The following is a 26,706-nucleotide window of genomic DNA, read 5'->3' on the forward strand; positions in this document are numbered from 1 at the left end:
CGTGTCAGACATTATCTTTATGTGTGACGTAAAAAAGAGCCCAACCTTTAATAATTTAATTGGCTTTATGTGCCATCCGTCAAATAGCCGAACCGATTCCGTGTCCTTTAAAGGTTTTCCATTGGTCAACTTGTAATTAAATTCAGATATAAATTGAATAGTAAAATTGCATTACTAGCTTTGGGGATACAACTTCCGGTGTCCACACGCCGAACTATTTTCTTGTGGTGGTAGGTAGCGAAACTTACCACAGTGCATTTATATGGGTTTAAAGTGAAGAATTACAGGCAAGTATACTTCAGTAACGATTTCAGATCTGTGTTAAACGCATAACTATTGCACAAAGGAGGTTCGGAATTCACGTGAAGGTGCTTGGCGACGTATGTCCCAGACAAGATAACCAGCTAGCCACCTAGTCTAACGTTATCGTTTCATTGTAGTGTAGTGTAGTTAGCTAGCTAGCTAGCTACCCAATAAACATGCCGTTCACTTGCTATCACCTCTGGACAACCTCATGCTTTCATCAGTCTAGACGTATGTATTTAGCTGTTAATTCAGCCAATAGAACTTGTTCACTTCGGTAGTTTATCCTAACGTTTGTAGGCTAGCTAGCATTAAATAGTTATGCCTGCCATTGAGCTAGCTAACATGTTCTAGCTAGTTTATGAAAGTGGTTAAAAGTTGGCTACCGAGATAAACATTTAAACGGGTAACTTTAGCTTTGTTTTTGAAAACTAGCTAGAGTGTGGAGAAGTAACTTCAGTTTAGCTAAAATATACAGAAGTTGTGATTTTGGACTGGTTCATATTAACAAAAAAAAAAAAAATTCCATTGAAACTTGATCATCTAGTTGAATGTGATGTTTTTATATATGTGACAGCGAGCTAAAAAAACCTTCAATTCCATGTTGATATCACCCGGTTGGTAGTAGTTAGCTACATTAGATTATTTTCAGTTGAACTTAATTTGGTCAGACTGACAGTTCTAACCCGAGTTGTTTAATGAAAACAATACTTCATGTTTATACTTCCGCAGAACACTTGGCTAAATAATGTTTGTAAAGCGTTTCACCTCGTATTCATAGCATTGTTCGTGGCCTGGGGTCGATTACATTCCATTCCATCATTAAACTAATTGTCCGTTTTAACTGGTTAATTGAACTACCTGACTAACTTGCCCATCCAATTTTATCGTTTGCTCTGTTAACAGTCATTCTGTCATTACTATTACTGCTCCAGCGGAGGATGGTTTCCCCCTCTGTAGCCGCCAGGTTTCTCACGAGATTTCTTCCCACTGGGGAGTTTTTAAAACAAAAAACCCTCAATCCCATGCCTTTTTTCTTTTGGTCCTGTCCTGTCTGTGTTGCATTTGCACTGTAAATGGGCTTTAAGACCGTGTCTCTCTAAAAAGCGATATACAAAGAAAATTGAATTCGTTTAGAAAATCCCCACATGATCTTTCCCGTTTAACTATAAAATACTGAGTTTCAGACTCTAGATGTTTCAAATAGAGGGAGATAACTTGGATGTTTTTAAAACCAAGATGCCAATTTAAAATAATTAGGGACATTTAGGGTCTGAAAATCACCATTTCCTGAGTAATTGTGAAAATAATTTCCTGCCGTAGAACGTTGTGGACATTTTCCCCGCTTCATAAATTTAAAAGTAAGTTTACCCCAACCCTAACTGTTAGGCACATTTTTTCCCCATGTTGATGAAGTGTGCCACTTCTCCAGGATAGTTTCATTTTTTATTCAGCCATTGGAAGCATGGAACTGAAATTAAAAACCCTTTCTGCTGCTGCTTCTCAATGCAGGGACCCATTTCTCAGAAGAATCCTTTAAGAACCTCCCCCCTCCTCCCACACCTGCCTGCCCTCCTGCTGTCTTCTGCACGTCCAATGGAGCCGGAGCTTCTGACGGAAGTGCCGGCGGCGCTGAAGCGCCTGGCCAAGCAGGTGGTGCGGGGCTTCTACGGGGTGGAGCACGCGCTCGCCCTGGACATCCTCATCCGCAACCCCTGCGTGCGCGAGGAGGACATGCTGGAGCTGCTCAAGTTCGACCGCAAGCAGCTGCGCTCCGTGCTCAACACCCTGAAGGCCGACAAGTTCGTCAAGTGCCGCATGCGCGTGGAGACGGCGCCCGACGGCAAGACCACGCGCCACAACTACTACTTCATCAATTACCGGCTGCTGGTCAACGTGGTCAAGTACAAGCTGGACCACATGCGGCGGCGCATCGAGACGGACGAGCGGGACTCCACCAACCGCGCCTCCTTCCGCTGCCCCTGCTGCTCCAAGACGTTCACGGACCTGGAAGCCAACCAGCTCTTTGACCCCATGACCGGTGAGGGAATGCGGGGGTAACGGTGCCACAAAAGCAATCTGATCTGAAGTGGCGTTGCAATGTACCGCAATAACCAATATTTCATTGAGATATGTTGGATTATTGCTTCAGACTGGGTCGGCCCTAGGCAGAGGAGATGTAGGTGGTGAACTTGGGTTGGCGCTAGTCTGGTTGGGGTACTAAAGGAAGGAGGTAAACATGTAAACATAATAACAATGCACACATTGCATTCAGGATAGTAGGCGAATTTTTTGGTGGACCATCTTGCCTACTGTGGCAGAATGGCTTTAGCTGTCCCTGGGTTCAGACCTGTGTGTTGCCACGGTGAACCTCTGTTGAGCTGCGCCATGTTTGGTTGGCCTGTCTGTATGTGTTACGGCGTCAGGCCTTCAACATTGCTAAGGTAAGAGTGGATGTTGCGTCTGACGCCAGGGCCTGTATTCATACAGTGTCTCAAAATATGTGAGTGCAGATCTAGGATCCGGTTTGCCTGTTTGATAATCATAGATACGGTTAGGATGTAGACAGGGAGCCCTGATCAGCACTGCTCCTCTTAAGTGGCTTATGAACACAGGCTCAGAGCTCTCTGATTGATGTGATATATGTTGGGGACAGTAGGTGGCAATAGAGTGCAGCGGTGGTTTGTCAAGTCCTCATGCCACAGTGTTGTATTCTGTGCTCCGCTCCCACCTGCAGCACTGCTGTCTTCCAGGTGATGTCTAGAGCACACAGCCCCCCCCTTCCCCCACACTACATTTCCACATATTCACTCTCTGCAGTATGGCCCCCCACCCCTGGCCTTGGAGAGCAGAATGGTCTGCAGCTTTTGTTTTAACTTTAAAAAAAAAAATAAATAAATAAATAAATCAGGAAACAATACAGGTACAAGAAAGCAGGCAATGAGAGTTAACCGTTTAGTCAGCTGCTTTAGAGTAAATTCTGGTTACAAAAACCAGTGCATTCTGTGGCTCTGTATGACCAGGTTGGGGGGAATCTGTGCACTAGTGTTTGAGATCCTGTATCTTGCATGAAAATCGTCTGTACCTCAGGCGAAAGAGTGCGCTTGTCCAGCCAGTTGAAAATAAACTGCTAGGGGACATGTGAGACAGTGGAGGGATGAGCCTTTAAGGCACAGTTACTCCATGGTTGCTGTGATAGGCCTGTGAGAGGCTGTTCAACACCCCTCCCTCCCATTAGCCCAAGAGTCTCCTGGCAGTGTAGTGCAGTTAATGAAGGACTAAGGGAAATAAACCTGCTCTCCATATCTCCATAATCCATATATGTGCTAATGGAGGAGCCACACGGAGGCTCCATGTAATCTGTACCCTCCACAGATTTTTTGCCTGCTGTCATATATTGAGAAATTTAATGGAGCTGCAAACTGCAGCCATTAGCCATTTTGTCCTCCTCCTACTCCTCTAACTCCTACTCTCCTCCTCCTCCTCCTCCTCCTCCACGAGGACCAAGTTAGCAGGTGTTATTCTCTTCAGATAGTCATCTTTCTTTCTTTGGCCTTCAAAGTTCTGGTCTCTGTTCCACCCTTCCCAACTCCCCAGTGCTCAGGACTACATCACCCAGTGGGCCCTGGGAGTGGCTGCTGGGTGATAACTGTGCTTCACTGAGATAAACATGCAGATGATCAATATAGACATGACTGCAAAGGAATCCTCTTGTCCCTTCATGCAAGTACAATCCCTTACAATCGCTTTGTTGAAAAAGGTCTCCTGATAACTGACTGAGTCGGTGAATTCCCTGCCTTTTAATGCGATATTCCACCCAGCATAAACCACGCTATCTTTCAGACAGAACCTTCCCCAAAGGGGAGGAACGTCAGTTCCTTGTGAGTTTATAAGAGAAGGTGTATGAAACGCTGCACTGCAGAATTATAGTATATACATGGTCTAATTGTCATTTGGAAAATTCATTTAAAATTATAGACCTGCCCAGTCATTATTATTCCGTATTAAATTATGAGATTAATAGGTGAATTGGCGTGTCAGTTGACACATTCCCACGTATTTGTACAGAAGCTGCTGTTGAAGCTTTTTTCAAATGGATTTAAAACCCAATTTAAGTTTTGATGATAGACCGCTTTGTAAAAGAAAGTAACTGGTTTACATCTATGTTGTGACCAATACCGTCAGTAGTTAAATGTTAAACAGTGCAAAATGAAATTATTTCTTGATGCAGAGGCTGTTTGTGGTACAGTGGTTGTGGATTTTAGTGGTTGAGCAAGTGTCTGGTTCGAATCCGACTGAGTGACATTTTCAATTTTAATTGGTCTTTTCCAATGTGGAATACGGTCATATAAATATATTAAGTATAGAAGTATGTCTGTAATGTAAACTATTTCTGCTCTCTGGAGCCATGTACACAAGCCCATTATCGCTTGCAGTTTCTTTCCTGCTGTGTTACTGCTCATAATAGTAATGTAATGGATGCTCACAGTCGTATAGCAGCTTTCCTGACCCGTGGTCACCTTCTCTTGTGTTCAGTTTCTGTCCCTGGTTTCTGTGGGTTGCTGTATTCTGGGAGGTCTGCATGCGCCTCTCAGTGGCGCGTCATGTATAATTAATCGAACCCGAGATTCGGCCTCTCTCCCGTCATTTCCCGCGGAATTATTTAGTTGCCATGTATTGACTGAGCGGAGCGAGAGACGACAAGCACGTGTCTCCCAGACGGACGCCGCGGTCGCCACTACACCTGAACCGTAACGCGCGGTCGCGCTCGGTCGTACCCGTGACGTCTCCCAGTAACTAATAGGCACACACACTCTGGCCTTGTTGCATTTGTTTGGGAGGTGCATAACAACGTAATCTTTCAGGCATCAGTGGTAGGAATGACAGCTTAGTAAGGCTGTGTTCACACTAGCAGGCCACATTGATTTTTTGCATATCTAATTGGAATCCAATTGGTTTATTAAGTCTGAGCAGCAAAGTACTGTATAAAATCCAATTTTTAAAAATGAGATATAAACCGCATACAGTGCCCTCCAAAGGTATGGGTGAAATTTTGTTATTTTTGTTATATAATTAAGACATTTGTATTTGAGATCAAAAGATGAATGAGACGAAAGTACAGGCAATCTGCTTTTATTCCATGGTATTTAGAGTATATGCATATTAGTTTTACCATTCTTCACAAACTGCTGTTTTTGTGTTGACCCCCACCTTTTCAAATGTGCAAAAGTAAGTTTGTGGTGAACTGACAGGTGTTAACTGTAGCTCAGGAGGTTTTGCTTGGATTGTTCACACATAAAAGATCTTTGTCGTAGTGTTGGTTTTAGCCTTTGTTTTCATCTTTGGAGATGGCATTTGGAGTCAGAAGGCATGTAAGAAGGCCAGCAGACAAGCTTTGGCTGAAAAACAGCAAAACAGCTAATCTGTGAGATGGGAGGACAGAAGATTACATTAAGAAGGATGGCACAGGAACTGGGTTTATCAAGTACAGCAGTTTGGAAAGTCTTTGAAAAACAACAAAAGCAATGTGGACTCAAACACTGTACAGTTCGGCCAAGAAAGACAACTGCCGTTGATGACAGATGAATCCGATGGTCTGTGTAGAAAAACCCAAAAGCAACAGTCTGTGACATCACCAGCAGTCTTCGGAGGGGGCCAATATCACATGCCCCTTTATGCAGAAGACTTTGAGAGCAGAATTGTAGAGGCTACACTGCAAGATGCAGACTTCTCATCAGCCGCAAGAATCGAAAGGCCAGATTAGAATTTTCCAAGAAGTGCAGGGACTAGCTCGAAGAGTTCTGGTACAGGTCTGGTTTTATGGAGAGATGAGAGCAAAATAAACCTTTACCAAAAGCGAGGGAAAGCTGGAAGTGTGGAGAAAGGAAAGAGCAACCCATGATTGAAAGCACCTTCCCTCATCTGTGAAATATTGCAGAGATAATGTCATGGCTTGGACATGTATGGCTGCTACTGGAACAGGCTCACTCATCCTTATTGATGATGTAATGGAGGATGTCAGGAGTAGGATGAATTTGGAGGTATGCAGACAGATTTTGTCTGCCTATGTACTGCCTGCCAAAAAAAAAAAAAAAAAAAAAAACTGACTTCAGCTGAAGCTTCATCCTGCAGCCGGACAGTGACTCCGCGCACACTGCCTCTGCAACCAAGGCATGCATCAAGTGGAAAGTTTTGGGCTGGCCAAGTCAGTCAACTGATTTAAATTCAACAGTGCATTTAACTGACTGAAGGGGAGACTGAAGACAGAAACCCTGGAAACGGATCAACTGAAAGCGGCTGAAGTGAAGTCCTGGAAAGGCTTTTCCTGTTACCATAGTTCTGGAGGGAACTGTACATATGCGGTTTGACATGCGATTCAAATGGCGTTTCTGGAGATACGTCTGTCTGACTGCTCAGGTCTGATTTCAAAGGTTTTTTTTTTTTTTTTCTTGGTCACTCGCAACACAACACATCACATGCGGAACGCCAAAAAGTAACAAACTAAATAAAATGAAATGCACATATCAACCTCCTTCATCGCTGATGTTGTCTGGTGACTTTATATTGCTGTGGTATTAAGGGTGAGAGGGAATGCACGGAAAGCAATGTAGATATGAAGACAAATGAATACGCTGCCTGATTTTATCACTTGCAAATAAGATTGTGGACAGTCAGGCCTAAATTTCAGATTTAAAAAACAAATTGGATTTGGCTGCAGTGTGAATGTAGCCTGAAGGCCAGTTTTCAGTTTGGTGATGTATGATCATTGCCACAGGTGATTCTCATTTGATGGTCGGTCACAACGGCTTTTAGTTTGTACTGGAGTAACGGACGATTCGTCATCGTCGCCATAATCGTTGTGCCCATCGTTAAGACTTAAACTGTATTGAGCAGTTGTCATGACAATAGTATTATCGAACAGTCTCATCTCCTGCAATTGTCTTTACCGAAGTGTGAAGCCATCAACTAGCCTAACCTTAAAATAAATAAAATGGAAGACCGCACATTTGTTGAGTTTGATGAACCCAATTACAATGTTTCCGTGCCTTCATGCTGCCAACTAGGAGGACTACAAAGACGCCGTTACGGACTCCGCTTCAGAGATGCGTTCTTATGGGTTACGGATGGACACATTTTATGTGAGACCCGAGCGATAATGGAATGTTGGTGACAACGTAGCGATATCCATCAGCCGAACATACATCACCTAACTGCAAACCTTAAGTGTTTAGAAAATGGAGCCCAGTGTCCAGAGAGTCTATAGAATGTGGCTGAAGTCTGCAGAATGATGTCGTAAAGGTCAAGGATTCTGATGGCCAGCCATTTGAAGATCTGAGGGAGTTTTTGTGAGAGCATCTACCAGCTGTTCAGCCTGTATCTGGTGTGTCTAGAGGATCTGGTATTGGCACTACCAGGGACCGACGGAATGAACGCGCAGCGGTGCGTGGATACCTTGACCTGCAAAGTAATTCTGGTCCGTCTTCTGTTTCAGCTACAGAGGTAAATTGCAGCTTTTTTCCTAAATGTTGGGCAGATGGCCAGTTTTATGGGACCGTTTCCACGAACTGTCCTTGCAGGGTTCTCTGGTTGCTAGCCAGCTTGCAGCACGTATCTAATTTTAGCTGCCGTGCTTAGCGTTGCTGTAGTTTAGGCACTTAGCATAGATAACAAAGCAGTGCTGACACGCGCTGATGAACCGTCAATAGCTGCCTTGCTAGCTGCTGCCTGCTACCTGGCCAAATGATGAATCTTGCCATGGCAATGACTGCCCCAATAATAAGGACCTTTCCGACCTGCTCTTTAGTCATCGGCACCACTGGCCAAGAGCCGCGGATATCATTTTCTGTCCAAGCTGGCAGCCTTATCCCCAGCTCTGGAGTATGCTGTGGACAGGACAAACATTGCCACCAGGCCTCTCCCCCTTCCCCCCCCTCCCCCCAGCAGAGGCTTATTACCGATAATGAACCTGAGGCTAAGGGAGAAATGGCACAGCCCAAAACAACATAAATTCCCTGCCAGCGTCCTGCCAGAACCACACAGTTAATTTATCAGCCTCCATGAATCTATTTCTACAGAGCGTCTGCCAAAAAGGAGCAGTGTTTGGCAGGTTGTGTGTGTGTGCGCGTGTGCGAATATGTGTGTGTGCTTGTGTGTGTGTGTGTGTGTGTGTATACATCTGTCAGCCTCTGATTCCACTTGAGGCTTAATCAAAGTGCTCATTTGTAAGTATTGTGCAATATGGAGGCTCTCCAGTCTTGAATAAGGGCCTCAAAAGTATGGTTGGGTAGATATAATACTATATATTGTATAGACCACAGTTCAAGCTACTGGTTCATCACTTTTAGAGTATGCAGCATTTCCCCCAAGTATTAACAGTGGAGGCACTGCACCTTCGCTGAATTCACGAGCTCCTCCGCAGATGGAGAAAAATCTATAAAACCTCAGACTCAAAATTGGCATCATTTAATTGTATTTTCAGTACATCAGTTATGGCTTTACGCTGTGAACACCCACAGCTCACCACTCGACGACACTGCTGCTTACCCAATTCCCCCTCCATTAACCGTTTTCCTGGGGGGAACTGTACGTTAATACACTCGTCTTTAAACAGCATCTCTTCATGAACTGCCATATTGTGTAAAATTCTTTGTTACTATTAAAGGGCGTATAAAATTCCTGAAAGGGCGTTTTTTTTCTGGGGTGTTTTGATATTAGTTCAGTACACAGTTTTAGTGTATATTTTTGATTGGCCCAGATGGTTTAATATGTGATGATGGACATTTTCTGTAATTGCAGAACTTTCTGACAACTTGCCAGCTTTATAATGCCTGGTATAGGGGCAATCGTGGCTTGTGGTTTAGAGCAAATAAAAATAACCAGTACACTTCATGTCACTCCTTATTTAGTATTCCATCTGTGTTTTGTTAGACTGTTAGCCTGAGGGGAAAAACTGTACGATTGGTTCCCTGTTATAGCGGACAGCGAACAGCAATAGCTACCACGACCTGCACTCTACAAGACATTCCGTAATACGTCTCGACCATTCTAGTCTTCTTTCTTCTTTAGACAGAAAACTTGTTTGTAAAAATTAAAAATGGGTGCATGTGTTAATGTATGTGTGCACACGCCCCCAAAAGAGTACTTCGGCTATATGCGAGCAGGTTTAGGGCCCTAGACTAACGCTCCCCACGACATGTAATGCCTCTTACCCCCCCCCCCCCCCCCCCCGCTCCAGCTGCAGGCCTTCCTTGTTTGGCTTTTTGTTGACAAGTACTGACAAATGAAGTTTTATTGACTGAGCGGAGGGTAATTTATTTATGTATTCATCTTTCCCCCGCTCCGTGCCTGGCCCCGGTCCAGAATGCCCTGCTGCATCATGACGTCACCCGCCTTTCCGCAGCCCCCGGGCAGGAAGCTGCTCCTCGCCCGTGCGTTTTGGGGCGGAGCCGGAGGAAAGCGGGGTGGCGTGGGCATGGCGACGAACCAGGCGAGCGAGATCGTTCTTTTGCTTCATCTGTTATTCTCGCCCTTGAACAGCCCGTATTTTCTTTTATGCTTATCAGTTAGCTTTGTTTGTGATGTGGTAATTAAATGGGAGAGAGCAACATTTTCTCCAATTAACAGGAGTGATGTAGGCCTATTTGAAACCCCATTGAAAAAAACTCCCTCTTAAATCAAAAAAAAATGGAACTCCATTGCTTTCTGATTTAAGATTTATCTTTTGAGTATGTTACCAAAATTTTTGTCTTAAGAAATTCAGTTATCTAAATATTTGTATAGTCATTTTAAAATCTGTTGAAAAGGAATTTGAAGGACAGTATCCCATCAGGATAGCATTCACTACACGTGTCTATTCTTTAGGAGCTGCAATGTTCTATTTTAGTGTAAAAACAGTATATGCAGCAATCTCGCATTTTATGCTTTTATTGTTCTGAAGGAAGGAGAGTGGAGAGTACTGTGGAGAGTAGTTCTAGTGCTTTAATTGAGTGGACCAGCAAAGCAATGCTTGCCTGTGGAAGTTTGCCAGTTAATTAACTGGTAATTTTCCCATAGCAAGTGGGTGGAGTTACAGAAAATTTAGAACCCCCCTTTCTGAAAAAAAACAAATTTGGTATATTCCAAAAACTAGAAGGATTTTTTTTCAAACATGTTTAATCCATTTTTTTCTTCATAGTTTCATTGAATAACAAATCCTATTTTTGATTACATCTTTATTTTACGTGGTTTATTTTTCCAGACAAAGTTTTATATAGCAGTTTATCAAGAATATTAATTGTTCAGTTTGGAATTTCGAATGAACAGTTATCAATTAATGAACAATTATCTATTCTTTCTAACTGAGTTCTGCCAAATGGTGTTAAATCTCTGCCAAGCCATGCATTAAATCATTTATAATTGTGTTTACAATTTCATTATTCATTTTGGATTTTTTTTCTGCCCAGGTTCATAGTATGTGGTTCGCACTGATCATCAATTTTGTTTTTTTTTTCTGTTTCTTTAAGTGCCAAGATTTCACATTTCTTTATGTTTAGATGAAAACCCGATCCTTGGGAGAATTGGCCAACTTTATTCCATGCAAGCTCCTGGGGGAGCTTCGCAACCTTTGCACAGATTTAGGGATCTCAGGGGCCCGATCGCTCGGCCTGGCCCCCGCGCTGCGTGGGCGTGTGCCAGCCGTTTTTTCTCGGGGGCGTGTGTTGGGCAGTCGAAAACGTTCTCGGATAATGGAATGTTCTAGGTGTTACAGGACCGAGCGCGAGGGCAGGGAATATTGGTTTGAGCTATGAATTTATGTTCTCTGCTTTTTGGAAGTTAAGACTACAAAAATCACAAAAGTCTATATTCTTATCACGCCGAAGGATCCAGTGAACAAAGCCCATAGTCATTTTTAGTCCACAAAATGTGCTAACTCCGAGTATCATCGATAGAATGTCCATCGTTTGCTGAGAAATTCTCTGGGGGAATTAGTATTTTTGTTGTTTCGCCAACGCATGCACAGCGAAAGTATTGTGTACATAGGAATGTTATTAACTCCACATTCTATGGACTCTGGGGCTCAACTACAAGCTTCTCTGACCAGTACTGGCCAAGCAGTGACAACGGGGAAAGCGAGCCAATTTCAGAAGTTTTTCATGACCATATAGTATAAAATATATGGTATTTTGTACCACTAAAGTTCAATAATATCATTTGGTTTCCAGTTGTCGGTTTGGAGTCTCCAAATGGCCTTTTTAGAAACGTGCCTAACTTAAAAAAAATTTTTTTAAAAAAAGAATGCAGAATACTCATTTTTGGTGATACTGTCATCACATTTGAACTAGGATTTATCCATTATTGTGGTTGTGGTATCATTGTGTCTCGAAGCCCACCAGATACAGCCACTAGTGTTCTAGTCGCCTGGATTAGCTAATTAGCATAATTCTGCAGCCAGAAGGTAGAACTAATTGGTGTAATCAGCTGGCGGAGTTCATGGGTGGGAGAAACACACACAGCAAGACTTGCCTTCTAACCCATATACTTCCCACCTCTGCTCTTCACACCCCGAGAGCACTCTTCACACCTCACGGTAAAAAGCTGGAGTAGGGTTTTCCCGATCAATGACGCTTTGAGCGATCAGGACTCATTGTGAGGTTTTGGCGATCTCCACTCTTAGTCGACTTTTTGACGGTTTTTGGGGGCTAGATTTTATTGTAATTTTTTTTTTTTTGTAAATCGGTATGGCATTTTAAATTTCTTGAGAAGCATGGTCCTGTGTTGAGTAATATTTTCTGTTTTTAGGCATAACCTCTCCAGAAGTGTTAGGCCTATGCGTGCTAAGTTTTAGAACTGACATCCAATCCATAATTTCACTGTGTGCAAAAATGAACAGGTGACTGCAGTGGTGCTGGCTGCCATTGCTCGAAGGGACTGGCCCCTTCGTTAAATATAGACCGTATTCCTAAATGAAAAGGCACTATCTTCCACCATGTTCACCAGAGTAAGATCATTTGTCTTACATATTGCAAGTGGGGGGGGGGGGGGGGCTGTTTGTTCTGTTGTTTAATTAGGTAATATAGGACCTAGAACTGAATTAGGGAATGATTTGACTGATTGATTGCTAGGCTAACACCTGGCCTGTTCGCCCTGTAGCTTTATAAATCCTGACTGTCATGTGCGATAATTTAGATGGTATCGGACTTGAAGGAATAAAGTCGTGTTCTGAGCTCTTGTATGCTGTTCTCTCCATTAGTTTTTATTTTCTGTATAGCAGATGTCCCATACCTTGAATCCTGTAATTGGCGCATATTAGGCCTATATAATTAGGCTATTTCCTAATAATAGAATAAAATAAAAAGTATTAATTTGACTAACTAGGCTAGACTGTTTATAAAAATAGCAAAAAGTGACCTGTCATTCATGAGAGCCAAACACCCACCCACTCCCAACCGGGCGGTACGATGTGTTGATGATCCAGGCGATTGCCGAACCCTGAGCTGGAGGAGTTTTTGAAGCACCTGTAAAGATTTTTATATTATAAGGTCCAAAATATAGACCGACTTCCATGTTTTTGAAGCTGTGAAAACTGATTTCAGGATTGCTGCTTCCGAATGTTCTGGAACACAGTCTGCTAATAGCCCTGGATTCTGATTGGACGAGCCGCATTTTTTTTTGATCCACTTTGTTCGGCGTGCAACCTGTGATTACCTTCTGATAGCAGAAAGACAGCGTGTGCAATTACAGACAAAGTGCTTTTTATGTTTCCATCCTGTGACATCGAGCATATGGCAGCTTCTCTTTATGAGCAACCTCTAAAAATGTTATTAATATGAGTCATACGTCCGTTTCTCTTTTTTAATTAATATGCAGTTCTGTCTACGAAAAGCTTTTCCTGCTTCGTCTGTTGCCTCTCAAAGGATCGTGCTATATTGAGCACAATTACGCATATTATCTTGTAGCGTCATAATATCAGAGGATTGTAGCCTGTCTCTCACCTCTGCAGTTAAATGCAAAAGTGTTAGAACGGCTGTGTCAAGTTCGTTGCTTTCCCTCTGTACTTATCAAATTTGCATTTTGAAAGCATTGACTATAAGGCAAAATACACAATGTCTGCATTTATTTTACGTGTGTTTTAAACAGACATTGAACTGTATTACGACAATGCCATTCAGTCGAGTCAAAAAAATCGACAACCAGTTTGACACAGCTGTCCCAGTACTTTTGTATCCAGCCATATGTTTTTATGTGAACATAAGGATCTGTAATGTAAAGGGTCCTCTCCTTTGGGGGGGGGAAATGTCGAGCCAAGTGGCCTCTTGAACCTGGGGCGATCCCACACAAACCCAAAGCTTTTGCGCTTCGGTTTGCCTTCGTTTCAGTTAGAGCACCGTTTGTAGGAGTGAAGGGGTGCTGACACAACCCCCCCCCCCCCCCCCCACCACCCATTTGTCCGTCCGTACATCCAGGTATATGTGACGCTGTACCTTGCGTGGGCTCAGATGAAACGTTATGAAAGTTCTGCCTTTGAGGGCAAGGAAGAAAAGAATCGGCTCCCCTTCGGCTGCACTTCAGGGCTTCTATATTTAGGAAGCGATGCAATCGGCCTTTTTGTGTGTTTCCCCCCCCCCCCCCCCTCCATTTTGTCATCGACTTGCTTATCCATCCCCCCCCCCCACGTCTGCTGTGGGGGGCTGTCACTTCACAAGTCTGCGCGCACGCGATTTTCTGAAGGGTCTTGTGTCGATCGACCCAATGCCTGCGGCGCCCCTTTTCTACTACAAAATGTCACTGGCTGTACGTGTTATTTTGACTACAGTGCGGTAAAGTGCTTTTAGAATTTGTCAAAGTGACACTGAATGAATGGGAAACTAATTGTTATTATTATTACTTTTTTTTCTTGGTTGCATTTGTTTTCTGGGTATTTCCCAAAGTGCCGCTTGGCTTCCATTTGGATCATTTTCAATTGAGATTGGGTGAAAGCTGGTTTTTTTAAAAGTATGTATACGAATGTAGTCCCTCTTACAGCATATAGCCTATACCTACGCAGTTCTGCTGTTACGTTGCGGTTTAATAGGTCCAGCACACATTGTGTGATTCGGTGAGTCATTAGCTGTGGGAATTGTGGCTTTGTGTGCTGCTTGTGTGTGTGGGGGGGGGGGGGGGGGGGGGGGGGGGGGGGGGAGGGGGTGGGGAGGTTGGGGGGGGTACGGGAGATGAAAGCTTGAATTCTGTCATTCAAATATGTGGTCTTGACAGTCGCAGAATTTTCGATACAAAATGATTTGAAATACCAGTCCATCTTTGTTGGGATGGCAGGTATGCCATCCTGCCCAGTTACGCCTTGGCGGGGGCATGCCCCATACCTATACAGCACTGAGAGTTTGGCACTTTTCAGGGTTCCCCACAGAAATAACCACAACAGTCACAGACACTCAGCCCTTAAAAACATTAAATTCTGTACATTCTGACCCCATTTCAACAGACAGATTTCATAAACAACTTCACATGTCCACACTATAAAGCCCCAAACTAAGGGGATTTTGCGTTTTCTCCTTCTTCTCTTTCTTCTCATTCTTATTTTTCCTGCTGCTTATCCCACTAACAACATGTCTCCCCATTGGACATTTTACCGACATCAGCCAAATCCTCACCCTCACGACCCAATCAAAAACTCGCATACACACGCAAAATACCCATACCTTTTTACTCTGAAACATTTCCAGTTTAAACAGCTAATCTGCCTGTGGCCTAGTGGGTAAGGTTACAGTCTTGGGAACATAGGGTCTTAGGTTCAAGCCCAGCTAGGGACACGTTTCTTTAACCTGCTTTTACCCTCACTAATGATTGTCTACTACTTCTCAGTTATTGCTTTTGCACCATATCTACCCGCTGTTCATCGAACGTATACACTGCATTATGATGTACCGTCTGCACACTCAGTTATTAACCGGCTACAATATTGCAAAGCCATATGGATTCAACGGGAGCTCTTCTGTGCTTACTGGCCTGTGTTCTTTGCTAATGATATTTCACGCATTGCATAGCTATGTCATGGTGCTGCACTAACGAAGTCACAGACTGGTAAACCTCCGGTTTAAGGCTTGAATCCCGACTCGCTCTCAGGCAGATCATTTCCTCTTTTACACTAACGTTTTCTTACGCTTATATTTGCTTTACCAAAACTCACTCACGGCCACCCATATGCATTTCATGACGGCAAATGTATTCCTTTTATTAAAAAGTTACACCGGTTCACCACTGTGCCATTTCTACTAACTATATTTCTTCACTTGGCTACCGCACAAAACCTTCTTATCAGCAAACGCCACGTTTCTACATTCATGTTACCTCGCCCTCTTCTCTATCTAGCCACATACAAACAATTACGATGAATGTACGTTCTGCAAATCCCCATTGAACTACGTAATTTCATCATTTCATCCTAATTTCTCTCACACTGTTGTTATTTTCTCATATGCAAAGCCTACTGGGACATATGCGTCTGCTCCTATTCTCCACTATCAAGTTTTCCGGTTCTAGCTTAGCAAAACAGCGAAGAGGATTCCCACCTGCAGATAAGCCTATCAAAATGCCTTATAAACCTTACAAACACTAAAAGTGCATCTCCACGAAATAACAGACAACGGAGCAGGACAGCAGGGTACACAAGTTGCGACCTAGGCAGCTCTAATTCTACGGGCTTGCTGATTCTTTTCTCAATCAAGGCTCGTTGGATGGCCATCAAATCCGTGAGTACATACACTGGCCATTTTTCACCTGCGTTTCTGTTCCGTTTACACTTACGCCACCGCACCCTTTGTCACAGCCACTGTTTTACATATATAGCAAACCGAAACTGCTAAACAGTACACGCTCATCAGACTGTACAAATTCACACAAGGATAGCCATAATCCACAACCGTTTCTTACAGGGTCACTTCGCATTTCTCACTCTGATAATAAAACGCTTTGCAAAAAGAAATGATATCTCATAAAAAAAACACGTTTTCAACGTACAGAAATGCCAAGTTACTCACACATACAAGACCAGTCCAGGCCTGCCATTAAAAGTATTGATATCAAAATGACGCCAAGTTACGGTACTACAAACAATAGCTATCTTGCCTCACCGAAATTAAATAAGATGTATTCCAAAGCAATGCTACCCAATATTTCCTCAATTCTTTCAAGTCACTTGGCCCTTTGTTTTGTAATCTTACCATTTTACAATGTCATGCAAACTTTGTGTCAGATCAAGGAGTCAAATATTTTGAATTGCCTCATGGAACACATTGAAATTCATCTACAAAACTGCTGCTGAGTAACTACAGGAAGCATGTTTCTCCAGAAAACATGTTTATACTTGCTTCTGATCTGAATTTGAGTACATGTACAAGTTATTGTATATTTGCTACGTACAATAAATACTGCATGTAAAATACATATTGTACATACATAGAGAACTACTTTATCCCCATGGGGACATTTCCCTCGCAGCATGTTACATTCACATTTACGGACACACACTTATACCAAGAAACATACTTCACGCAACACAAAGGCTGGGCAGCGAAATACATACATACCAATACAAATTGGACATATACACGCCTATTCAATCAATCTTGACTGTGAGAGAGCCATCCACACTATGTTTGGCCTGTCCATGTAGTGCATGCTTATACACACAGGGCCAAGTGACTTGAAAGAATTGAGGAAATATTGGGTAGCATTGCTTTGGAATACATCTTATTTAATTTTGGTGAGGCAAGATAGCTATTGTTTGTAGTACCGTAACTTGGCGTCATTTTGATATCAATACTTTTAATGGCAGGCCTGGACTGGTCTTGTATGTGTAACTTTGCATTTTTGTACGTTGAAAACGTGTTTTTTATGAGAGAGTACGTTTACACCGCCTGGTAAAAGTGACCCAATTCCAATTTTTTGCTCACGTGTACTATGAACGCGTAAGCTGGTAACAGCTCATGGAATCAGAGATATTCAGATTCGTTTTCGGGCCACATTAATTTGTGAAAATAAATCCGATAGGAGTCAGATATCTGCCATTGCGACTGTCATCTAAACACACATCTTCATTTCCCACTCATTCCGATTCGCACGTCATACGTAATGCGATATTCTCATACTTTTTTCGCATTTGAATAACGCGTAACACATATCGCATGCACAACCTCTCTCCGCTGGTAATTGTAAATGTTAAAAGAAGTTAAACGGAGGACGACGGCTCAGTCCAGTGGCGAATACCAAGGTTACGGCCTTTTAAGTATGTGGGGCGAAGAGAGTCAGTATAGGCCTAAATACAAGGGATGTTCATTGTAGACCTAAGATGCTTCGAAAAGCAATAGCTTGAGTTATTTTTTCACTTTCATTACTTATTTATATATTTGTTTATTTATGTATGTATTGTGAAGTAGAGGACGCATAAAAGAAAAGCCTAATGGCTGTGGTGATTATTATAATGATTACCATTCCTGTCATTCATGATTTATTGGGGGCCTTGGGCAGGCCTGTGTGACGGCCCTGCAGGGCCCGTCCTTCTCCCCGCTCCTGGTGTCCTCCAGAGAGATGACGGATGAGTCAGGGGCGAGCCCGTGTCCCTGGTGCTGTGGACGGATGGTTAAGCGGGGAGCGGCGGGACAGGGGGACGGCGGTCACTGGGTCCCCCCCGGGGCCCTTCCGGGGGCTGGCGCTCTGGACGCTCCGGCTCGGGTCCCTTACAGGGGGGCTGGGAGCCTGACGCTCGGGTTGCGCTGCCTTCTCTGACGCGCGTTAGCGTGCGGCCGCTAACGCTCTCGAGCACAGCGAGCCCACCATCTCCTGCGACTCTTTAACATTTGCGTTGATCGGGGGTGAAGTTTCTGATTTGTCCTAATCAACAGGAATGTGAAAAATGCACACACACACACGTGCACGCACACACACACGCACACTCTTGCATCCTCTCATGCACATTCTGGTGTTGGGCTGCTTTGTATTGCTTTTCTGAGCTCCCTTTGGAGGGAGATGCTCTCTGAGGCCATTGATCTGAGTGAGAATGCATGAGCAATTCATTCATGTCCCAGCCAGGGCAAACGGCCCTTCTGACTCCCTATATATTAATCGGCTTCATTGATTCATTATTAATGACTTTCTGACCCCCTTTTCCTCCCCCCCCCTCACTTTTCCTCCTCCCCCCTCTCTCCCTCCATTTTCCTCCTCCTTTTCCCCCCATCCTCGTCCTCTCCCCCCTCCCCTTATCTGCTCTCCCTTCCCCCTCCCCTTCTCTCCCTCCCTCTTCCTCCTTCCCCCCCTCTCCCCCTCCCCGTCTCTCCCTCCTCCCTCCGCCTTCCTCTGTGCAGGGACGTTCCGCTGCACGTTCTGTCAGACGGAGGTGGAGGAGGACGAGTCGGCCCTGCCCAAGAAGGACGCCCGGACGCTGGTGGCCCGCTTCAACGAGCAGATCGAGCCCATCTACGTGCTGCTGCGCGAGACCGAGGACGTCAACCTGTCCCACGACCTGCTGGAGCCCGAGCCCGCCGAGATCCCCGCCCTCAAGCAGAGGTGTCCCCCCCCCCCCCCCACCGGGCGCGCTCTCTCGGCTCTGTCCTCTCCATTCACCGTTCGGTCATACGCTGCTGCTAATCGGGATTCAGTCATGGTGTATACCACTGCTAATCGGGATTCAGTCATGGTGTATACCACTGCTAATCGACATTCAGTCATGGTGTATACCACTGCTAATCGGGATTCAGTCATGGTGTATAGCGCTGCTAATCGGGATTCAGTCATGGTGTATACCACTGCTAATCGGGATTCAGTCATGGTGTATACCGCTGCTAATCGGGATTCAGTCATGGTGTATACCGCTGCTAATCGGGATTCAGTCCTGGTGTATACCGCTGCTAATCGGGATTCAGCCATGGTGTATACCGCTGCTAATCGGGATTCAGTCATGGTGTATACCACTGCTAATCGGGATTCAGTCATGGTGTATACCGCTGCTAATCGGGATTCAGTCCTGGTGTATACCGCTGCTAATCGGGATTCAGTCATGGTGTATACCGCTGCTAATCGGGATTCAGCCATGGTGTATACCGCTGCTAATCGGGATTCAGTCATGGTGTATACCGCTGCTAATCGGGATTCAGTCATGGTGTATACCGCTGCTAATCGGGATTCAGTCCTGGTGTATACCGCTGCTAATCGGGATTCAGTCATGGTGTATACCGCTGCTAATCGGGATTCAGTCATGGTGTATACCGCTGCTAATTGGGATTCAGTCATACAGTGCTGTTAGTCTGCATTCAGTCGTCGCATCCACTAATAACGCTTCACCATTCGGACACCCGCACTTTATTACATCACTGTTATCATACCCTTCAACAGCACTGTATATTAATCATAGACTGCTGTTATCACCATTGTTATCGCTTACGTGCTACTATTGATCAACAACTCCTCATGAACTCGGAGCCTGAGGGGCTGCCGTTTTCAGCTTTTAATTACCTCCGCTGTGGCCCCTTATTTCAGGCTGAAAACACAAATCTGTAGAAGCCGTGGATCTCCAGGATCAGGGTTGCTGATCTCTGCACTTACGTGTCCATTCAGACATCAAATCAGTCACCAGCGACACTTAAGTCTGCATTCTATTCAATACGGTGTTTTTGTGCGGTGTGTTTCATGTGGAACGACAATGATGTCAATGCCACCAGTGGCAAAACATCTGAAAAACTAAGTCTCGCCGTGGCTATTTTTTAACCCGTTGCCAAGACAAAAAAAATTGCTGTGCAAAGACTAATAGAATCAATAAATAGACAAATAGAATCTTTAGGCAAGTAGAATCAAATTTTAACGGGTTAAAACTGTAATTGTTGACGCGTTGATTTTGGACGTGTTAAAATTTGATGAGATGATTAAGATGTATGGAAAACCAAGCATGCCTTATATTAAGGGGAAGATCACAAGAATGTCTCACTATTCTCCGGTTCTGTTGTAGCGGTGACATATATATGCCTGGATGCAATATGCTAATCTATACACAATTCCTGAATTGCTATTGGCTCAGGTTTGTGCATTGAAGCAAGCAATAATGCCACTGTTGACATGGAAGTGTTTTCCTTGTCTACTTCTCAGAAATAACCGCGATGAGTTTTTCAAATACGATTTGGCACCGTTGGATGTCCTTAGCTTTATTTCTGTAGCAGCTCTTGGTCAAAAGGCTGGATTTTAAAATGACAAATCTCCTCAATTGATTTTGGCCCTGGTAACTGAAAGGTTACCAGCAGCCTGGTCTCATTCGTGTTCTGTGAGCGTTTAACAGGCCTGTCTTTGCAGCAGCGAGTAGAAGCTTGGCATATAAGTAACGTAAGATCAGACCAGATTAACAGGGGCCTGGGTGAGAGTGTTTGGACCTGACTGTTTAAGTTACTTGGAGAATGCCAGAATCGCGGTACTCACTTTTGGTCCTTATAAATAATTAATTCTTTTAACATTGATTCTGGATATGACAGGCTGACTCGAAAGAAAATTAGGTGCGTTTGAATGGAACAGGGAAGAAGAAAAAGAGCACCGAAATGCATGAACGAGCGTACGTCATAATTATTATAATTCTCATTTCTTGACTTGCTGCGCCTCAGCCTGCTCAGAGTATTCCCGTGCTGTGCCACCGGTGTCTCCCAGGAGGATCGACAGCCTGGCTTCTTTTCGGAGCCTCTCAAATTCAGGGAAAATGTGATTTATTTTGGGGAAGTACAAAGCCCTTACTTCTCTGTACTTTTCAGTTTTTGTAGGCGACACGGTGAGAATAACCTGCCCTGTCTGAGCAGCCACGTTTGTCAAAGTCTCAATGGCCTTTCTTTGCTCTCAGGGTCTGTACTTTGTCAGTGTTTTTTTTCGCTCGACATTTTTCACCATGGTTAGTTATTCCGTCGGGGGGTATATTCTCTCTTTGCGGCCGCATAGAATACCATTTTACTTGTTTGTGCCCTAATAGATAATGAGTTTTGCTTGTGTCGTTTTTGGAGCTTAGGTGACGCTAACATACTGTGGTGTTATGGTGCTTCTCTGAAGATGCTTGGAGTTGATGGATGTTGGTGATGTCAGCCTCATGGCCAGCTGGCTAAGGGGACTTTTTCTGGAATCATCCCTTTGTGTTTTAGCCAGGGTTTATAATGATAGGAGTCAGGGGGGTCAGTATTTGTAAAACGGATCCAGAATTTGTGTGCCTCTTTTTGAATGTCGACTAGGAGTGGCTATCGGCCTAGTCCTGCCTCGCATTTATTGCTGTCTGTTTTCCTTTGAATTCTGCATGCAGGGTTTTAATTTGGTTTTTGTCCCATTTGGGGAAAAGAATGTGTGTCTGAGCTGAGCCGGCAGCTCAATGCTGTTTTAACCACATTTGTTACTGGTAGTTGAATTTGGGTTTTTTTATGGCCACATTACCCTTCAGGTTTTCTCCTTTAGTTAATTTACTGTTGAAACTATGGTTGAGCTGAATTTTAGATCTAGGTAGGTGCATAACGCATTTTCCACAAGCGTTCGTGTGTTCTTGGGTGAAGTGGCAAGAGTTTCCTGGACCTTTTTTATTGAATACCATATTTGTTTTGGTCAGGGTCCAGTTCAGCTGAAGCTGTTGTTCTGCAAGCGACAACAGAACCAGTTGATCTGCATTACCCCTTTGAGTAGTTATTTTTTCTGGAATGTTATCCTGTCTGTATTCTCGAACTTTGTTGCTTTCATTTTCCAGTAGTGATCGTTACATCAGCACTGGAGTGCTCAGACGGGAACATTCTAATCACATATTGGTGATTCATCACCTTAAGGGGTTAAACAGGAATATGAACTTTCTGTCTTTTAGACTGAGCCCAGGAGCAGCAGATTGACCCAGCAGTCTTTGCAATTCATTGAATGTAAAGTTTGGAAAGTGTTGGACTCAAACTGTAGCTCCATCTCACACTCCAACCCTGGTGGAAGTCATTTGCCCTTCCCGCCCAGTTTCTTCTCCAAATTTATGTCTTGTTTACATTGATTTTATTGTGTCATACGTTTTCCCCCCTGCACCTGTTTCAGGAATTTTACAGAGCCAATCCGTCATGCCCAAAGCTTTCTTGAAATCTATAAAACGGGCAAACATTTCCGTTTTGTTTTGGTTTGCAAGTGCCTTTATTAGTGCGTGAAGGGTATAAACATGATCTGCTGTGCGGTGTTTTGATAAAAAGCCCATTTGACTCTTGGCTCAAGACATTGTGCTCGCTAAGGAAGTTTAAAGTTCCTCGAATGCCTTGTTAAATTTCTGGGATCAAATTTGCCCCTGTTCTTAAATTATCAGTTTTATTAGTCATTGGTTCTATTTGTCAGGGAAGTAGTCCAGACTCAGAACTGCTGTAAATAGTTGCTGTTGTGCCTCCTGTAGGAAATGGATGCTATATTTAAGCATCTCATTTGAAATAGTCAGGCCCACATGTTTTCCTGATCTGGAGGTCTTGTAATTTTTCTTAGTTGCTGTTCAGTCATAAAGGAGTTTACTGGAATATGGTTGTCCTTAAAAGTTGTTTCTAAATAGTGTGGTTTTTCACAAATTTGTGCTTTTGATTTGTCTAATATTTTTTTTTCTTCCACCATTCTATCTCTTTCCCCATCCCCTGCATCTCTACACTTCATCTTCCATCTCTTTACCCCTCCATGCTATGCCCTCTCTCTTCTCCTCCACATATCTCTTTCTTCTTCTCCCTCTCCTTCTGCATTTCCTTAATTTTCCCCCCGTGTGTCCCCTCTCTCCTCCTCTCCCTCTCCATCCCTCCATCCCTCCCTCCAGCCGGGACCGGGCGGCGCAGTCGGCGGCCGGGGCGGCGGGGGCGGGGCCCGGGGCGGGCGGGGCCCACCCAGAGGCGTGGTCGTCGAAGGGCTCCACGTACGCAGACATGTACACGCAGAACGTGGTGATCAGCATGGACGAGCCGGACGAGCAGAGGAGGCAGGCCAGCGAGGGGAAGGCCCCCCGGGAGCGGCCGGTGTGGCTCACCGAGAGCACCGTGCAGGGGGCCTACAGCGATGCCGACGCCCTCAACAACGGTACGGCTCTCCGTCCGCCCGTCTCTCTCTCTCTCTCACGCACGTACACACGCTCCGTCTCTGTACAAAATGAGTACTGTACCTCATCAGGCCTGTGTTTTGTTGTTGTTCTAATGACCTTCGGTATGCACTAACTCTACGTCACTTCGGATAAAAGCGTCTGCCAGATAAATGTAATGTCATGTCTCTCGTTCTCCCTCGTTTGGCATCACAGAATGAATGTATGCCTGTTAGAGAGAGAGAGAGAGAGAGAGAGAGAGAGAATGAGAGTGTGTGTGAGAGAGGGACAGAGGGGATAAAGTACTATGATACAGTATTTAAAGATTACAAAGCTTCATGTTGCAAAGCCATACTATCTGCAGATGGAAGTTGGGATGTGAAATATGCATCACAGTAGATGAATAATGTGGGTTAGGTGACTGTGTACACCATTTTGTCACATGTAGCTTTTGAAGGCATAGCGCCTCAGTTTTCCTTTCACTGATTTCTCATCCTGTTGCATGTTTTCTTTCCTCCCTTTAGTCTTTTGTTTTTAGTTTAAAAAAGAAATAAATAAAGAATGGCGTCCTTAGATGGAGCCCTTTATTTCTTGGCGGTCAGGCTGCGTAACGAGCTTGTGTTGTCGTCGTGGCGAAGCCGTGTTCCTGACGACATAATGTCGTTTGCCTCTCCAGTCGGAGAGGACATGGGCGCCCATCGCCCGGGAGACGGCGGGCGCGAGGCGCAGCCCAACGAGAACGAGGAAGTGATGCGCGCCCTGCTGATCCACGAGAAGCGGAGCGCGGGGGGCGGGGTCGGGTGCGTGGCCTCCGGCGGGGCCGGGGCGGGGTCGGCGCACCTCTCGACGGTCAACGCCAGCGACTCGGAGAGCGACACCAGCGAATCGGACGAGGACTCCCCGCCGCGCCCGCCCCCCCGCGGCGGGCCGAGGGAGGAGGAGGTGGAGGACGAGGAGGAGGACGAGTTCGAGGAGGTGGGCGAGGAGGAGCCCACGGTGCTGGTGGGCGGGAGGCCGTTCTCCTACCACGACGTCAGCCAGCGGCCCGAGCTGGTGGAGCAGATGAGCCCGCAGGAGAAGGAGGCCTACATCGAGATGGGCCGCAACCTTTTCCAGAACATGTTCTTCTGAACTCCTCTCTCTCTTTCTCTCGCTCTCTCTGTCCCTCTTGCTCTCTCTTTCTCTCCCTCTCTTGCTCTGTGTGTGTCTCTCTCTCACTCTTGCTCTCGCTCGCTCTGTCTGTCTGTCTGTCTCTCTGTGACTGATGACCATTACAGCCAAAGTGACCGCTGTTTATTTTTGCAGAAGCAGCTGAGTTAACATTCCGTTGTGCGGTATTTCTGGACACGTTCACTCAAACCACTCCCATCTCTGATGGGCACAAACGTGGCTGTTGGGTAATCGTTTCTAAAACACACCCCCCTCCCCCGTTTCTTTGTGAAGTGAGTGTCTCTTATATTGTATATAATATACAGACGGGGGTCTACGTGGTGTATACTGTTCACACGGAGGGAGAAAGAACCCAACGCTGTGGAAGATCCAGAAGATGTGTGCTTTCTTTGCTAGCAATTTTCTAGAAATGCACTGAAACACACCATTTTGTGATTTTATCCAGCAGTGTCTTACAGATTTTATTTCTCGTTGCCAGTGTTTAATGACTCATTCTCATGGTCACATTTCAGGTTTTCAGGCTTCTGACTGATGAGGGGGAGTGTGCTCTGTGTGGTCTACATGTGTTCATACACCGAGATTTAAGAAAGCCAAAGCCAGGCCCAGGTCACGCTATGCTCGTTTGGTAGAAAATGGCGTTCCACGTAACACTTCCCCGATTCCCTCCCCCGCTCCCCCAGGGCTGTTTACTTTGCCCATGTGCTGCTTTCAGTGTTCAGAATGTAAAGCTCGGTTTCTGAAACAACGTTCTTTGGAGACAGTTAATGCTTTTTTTTTTTTTTTTAGTCAGGTCATTCCGCACATGGCATTCTTGCTCGCGTTCATTCCCCCTCATTACTATCAATTTATCTTTCCTTTATTTGTTCTTTCCTTCCTTCCTTGAAAAGCTGAAAGGGAGAAAAGCGGATAACATTGAGCCTGAGGTTATTGAGTAACCTTCTCGTGCTCCTGTGTCTCGGCGACCCTGTGGAGCTCAGACGGAGTGCACTTCCTGTTGCTTGATGGACAGGGAAGGGAAGCCGTTGGCAGAGGGTTGGAGGTAGAAGTGTTGGGGGGTGGGGGATGGGGGGTGGGGTTGGGGGGGAAGGGGGGGCTGGCAGCACATGGTTCTGCATGTGCTTTCCTCAGCAGGTCAGAGAAGAGCCTCGTGCACTGCTGCCTGTGGCCAAGTTTGAGCAATGCCTCCCTGACACATCTTCGTTTCTGGAATCTTCTCTCCTTCCTACTGTACCGCTGCAGTGTTTATCATAAGAAGAAGAGGAAAGGACTATATGAGAGGGTTGACAAGTGGTTAAAGGAAGTCAATGCCTATTGTATTTATGACATACGTTGCAAAGTTCTCGAAACTGTAGTTAAATGGTTTATTTTGGCTGTAATTTAGATTCATTTGTATTTTATGAACTCGTTTGCTCTGCTTGTGTAACTTTTTTTTTTTCTTTTGGTGACATCCTTAAAGAGCATAACCTAGTCACGTATATTTGTTTCTCGTTTTGCCCTTAATAAGAGGCGCCACTAATAGCAATAAACAGTCCCTTTTTTGTGCAGTGACTTGAAGTCTTTTGATTGAGTTTCTGGGAATATGATGAATTATACTTTAAGCAAGAAGACATGCACCTTTTACGCCACTAAAGAAAAAAAAAAAAGAAAATCTGAACCAAGAATCAAATTGATATTAAATGCCAATTTTAAACCAACTGAATGATAATGACATAGTCATTTGAAGTAGGCGGTGCTGTTTTAGCAGTAAATGAGGCTGTCTAAATGCGTCCAGTGCCTCTTGATGTGTTAGTGGAAAGAAACCATTGATGGTGTGTCTACCAGAGCCCCACTGGTTACCACTGCTGATAGCCAAAAACCAGTGAAAAACGCGAGCCACACGGCTCTCTCTCTCTCTCTCTCACACACACACACACACACACACACACACACACACACACCTGAGGCTGATCTACACTCGCCAGTCTGCTTAATTCCTCTGCTACTGGAGATTCCGGCTGGCAGTTGGCTTCCAGTATTATATTGCAGTGCAGAACAGCCACAGTATTGTCCTTGGTCACAACCCCTTAATGATTTTTCTGAAGGTGATTAAAACGTTCAGTTCAACCTTTGATTGTAGGGAGACTTAATCTTTACACAAAACCGACTGTCTGGTGGGTCTAAAGAAACCAGACCTGGGTCAAATTCGTATT

General features: G+C 44.7%; 1 protein-coding gene across 2 annotated transcripts; it reads left to right on the plus strand.

The window, feature by feature from the left end:
* The first annotated feature begins 128 nt into the window (after positions 1–128).
* Positions 129–24,812, plus strand: gtf2e1 (general transcription factor IIE, polypeptide 1, alpha). Of its 2 annotated transcripts, none has more exons than XM_035410976.1 (5): positions 129–230; positions 1,816–2,344; positions 18,639–18,840; positions 23,093–23,349; positions 24,024–24,812. In XM_035410976.1, exons 2-5 carry the CDS (start codon positions 1,900–1,902, stop codon positions 24,476–24,478), a joined length of 1,359 nt encoding a protein of 452 aa, XP_035266867.1. In that variant the 5' UTR covers positions 129–230; positions 1,816–1,899; the 3' UTR covers positions 24,479–24,812. The 2 variants fall into 2 exon arrangements, with proteins under 2 accessions (XP_035266867.1, XP_035266866.1); XM_035410975.1 differs by having other exon boundaries at positions 135–287.
* The last annotated feature ends 1,894 nt before the right edge of the window (positions 24,813–26,706 follow it).

Source organism: Anguilla anguilla, chromosome 3, assembly GCF_013347855.1.
Source record: "Anguilla anguilla isolate fAngAng1 chromosome 3, fAngAng1.pri, whole genome shotgun sequence".
NCBI classification, from domain to species: Eukaryota; Metazoa; Chordata; class Actinopteri; order Anguilliformes; family Anguillidae; genus Anguilla; species Anguilla anguilla.

Coding starts and splice junctions, on each gene's coding strand:
- gtf2e1 (XM_035410976.1), top strand. CDS start 1,900: ATGGAGCCGGAGCTTCTGACGGAAGTGCCGGCGGCGCTGAAGCGCCTG. Junction 18,841..23,092: donor ATCCCCGCCCTCAAGCAGAG/GTGTCCCCCCCC, acceptor CCCTCCCTCCAG/CCGGGACCGGGCGGCGCAGT. Junction 23,350..24,023: donor TGCCGACGCCCTCAACAACG/GTACGGCTCTCC, acceptor TTGCCTCTCCAG/TCGGAGAGGACATGGGCGCC.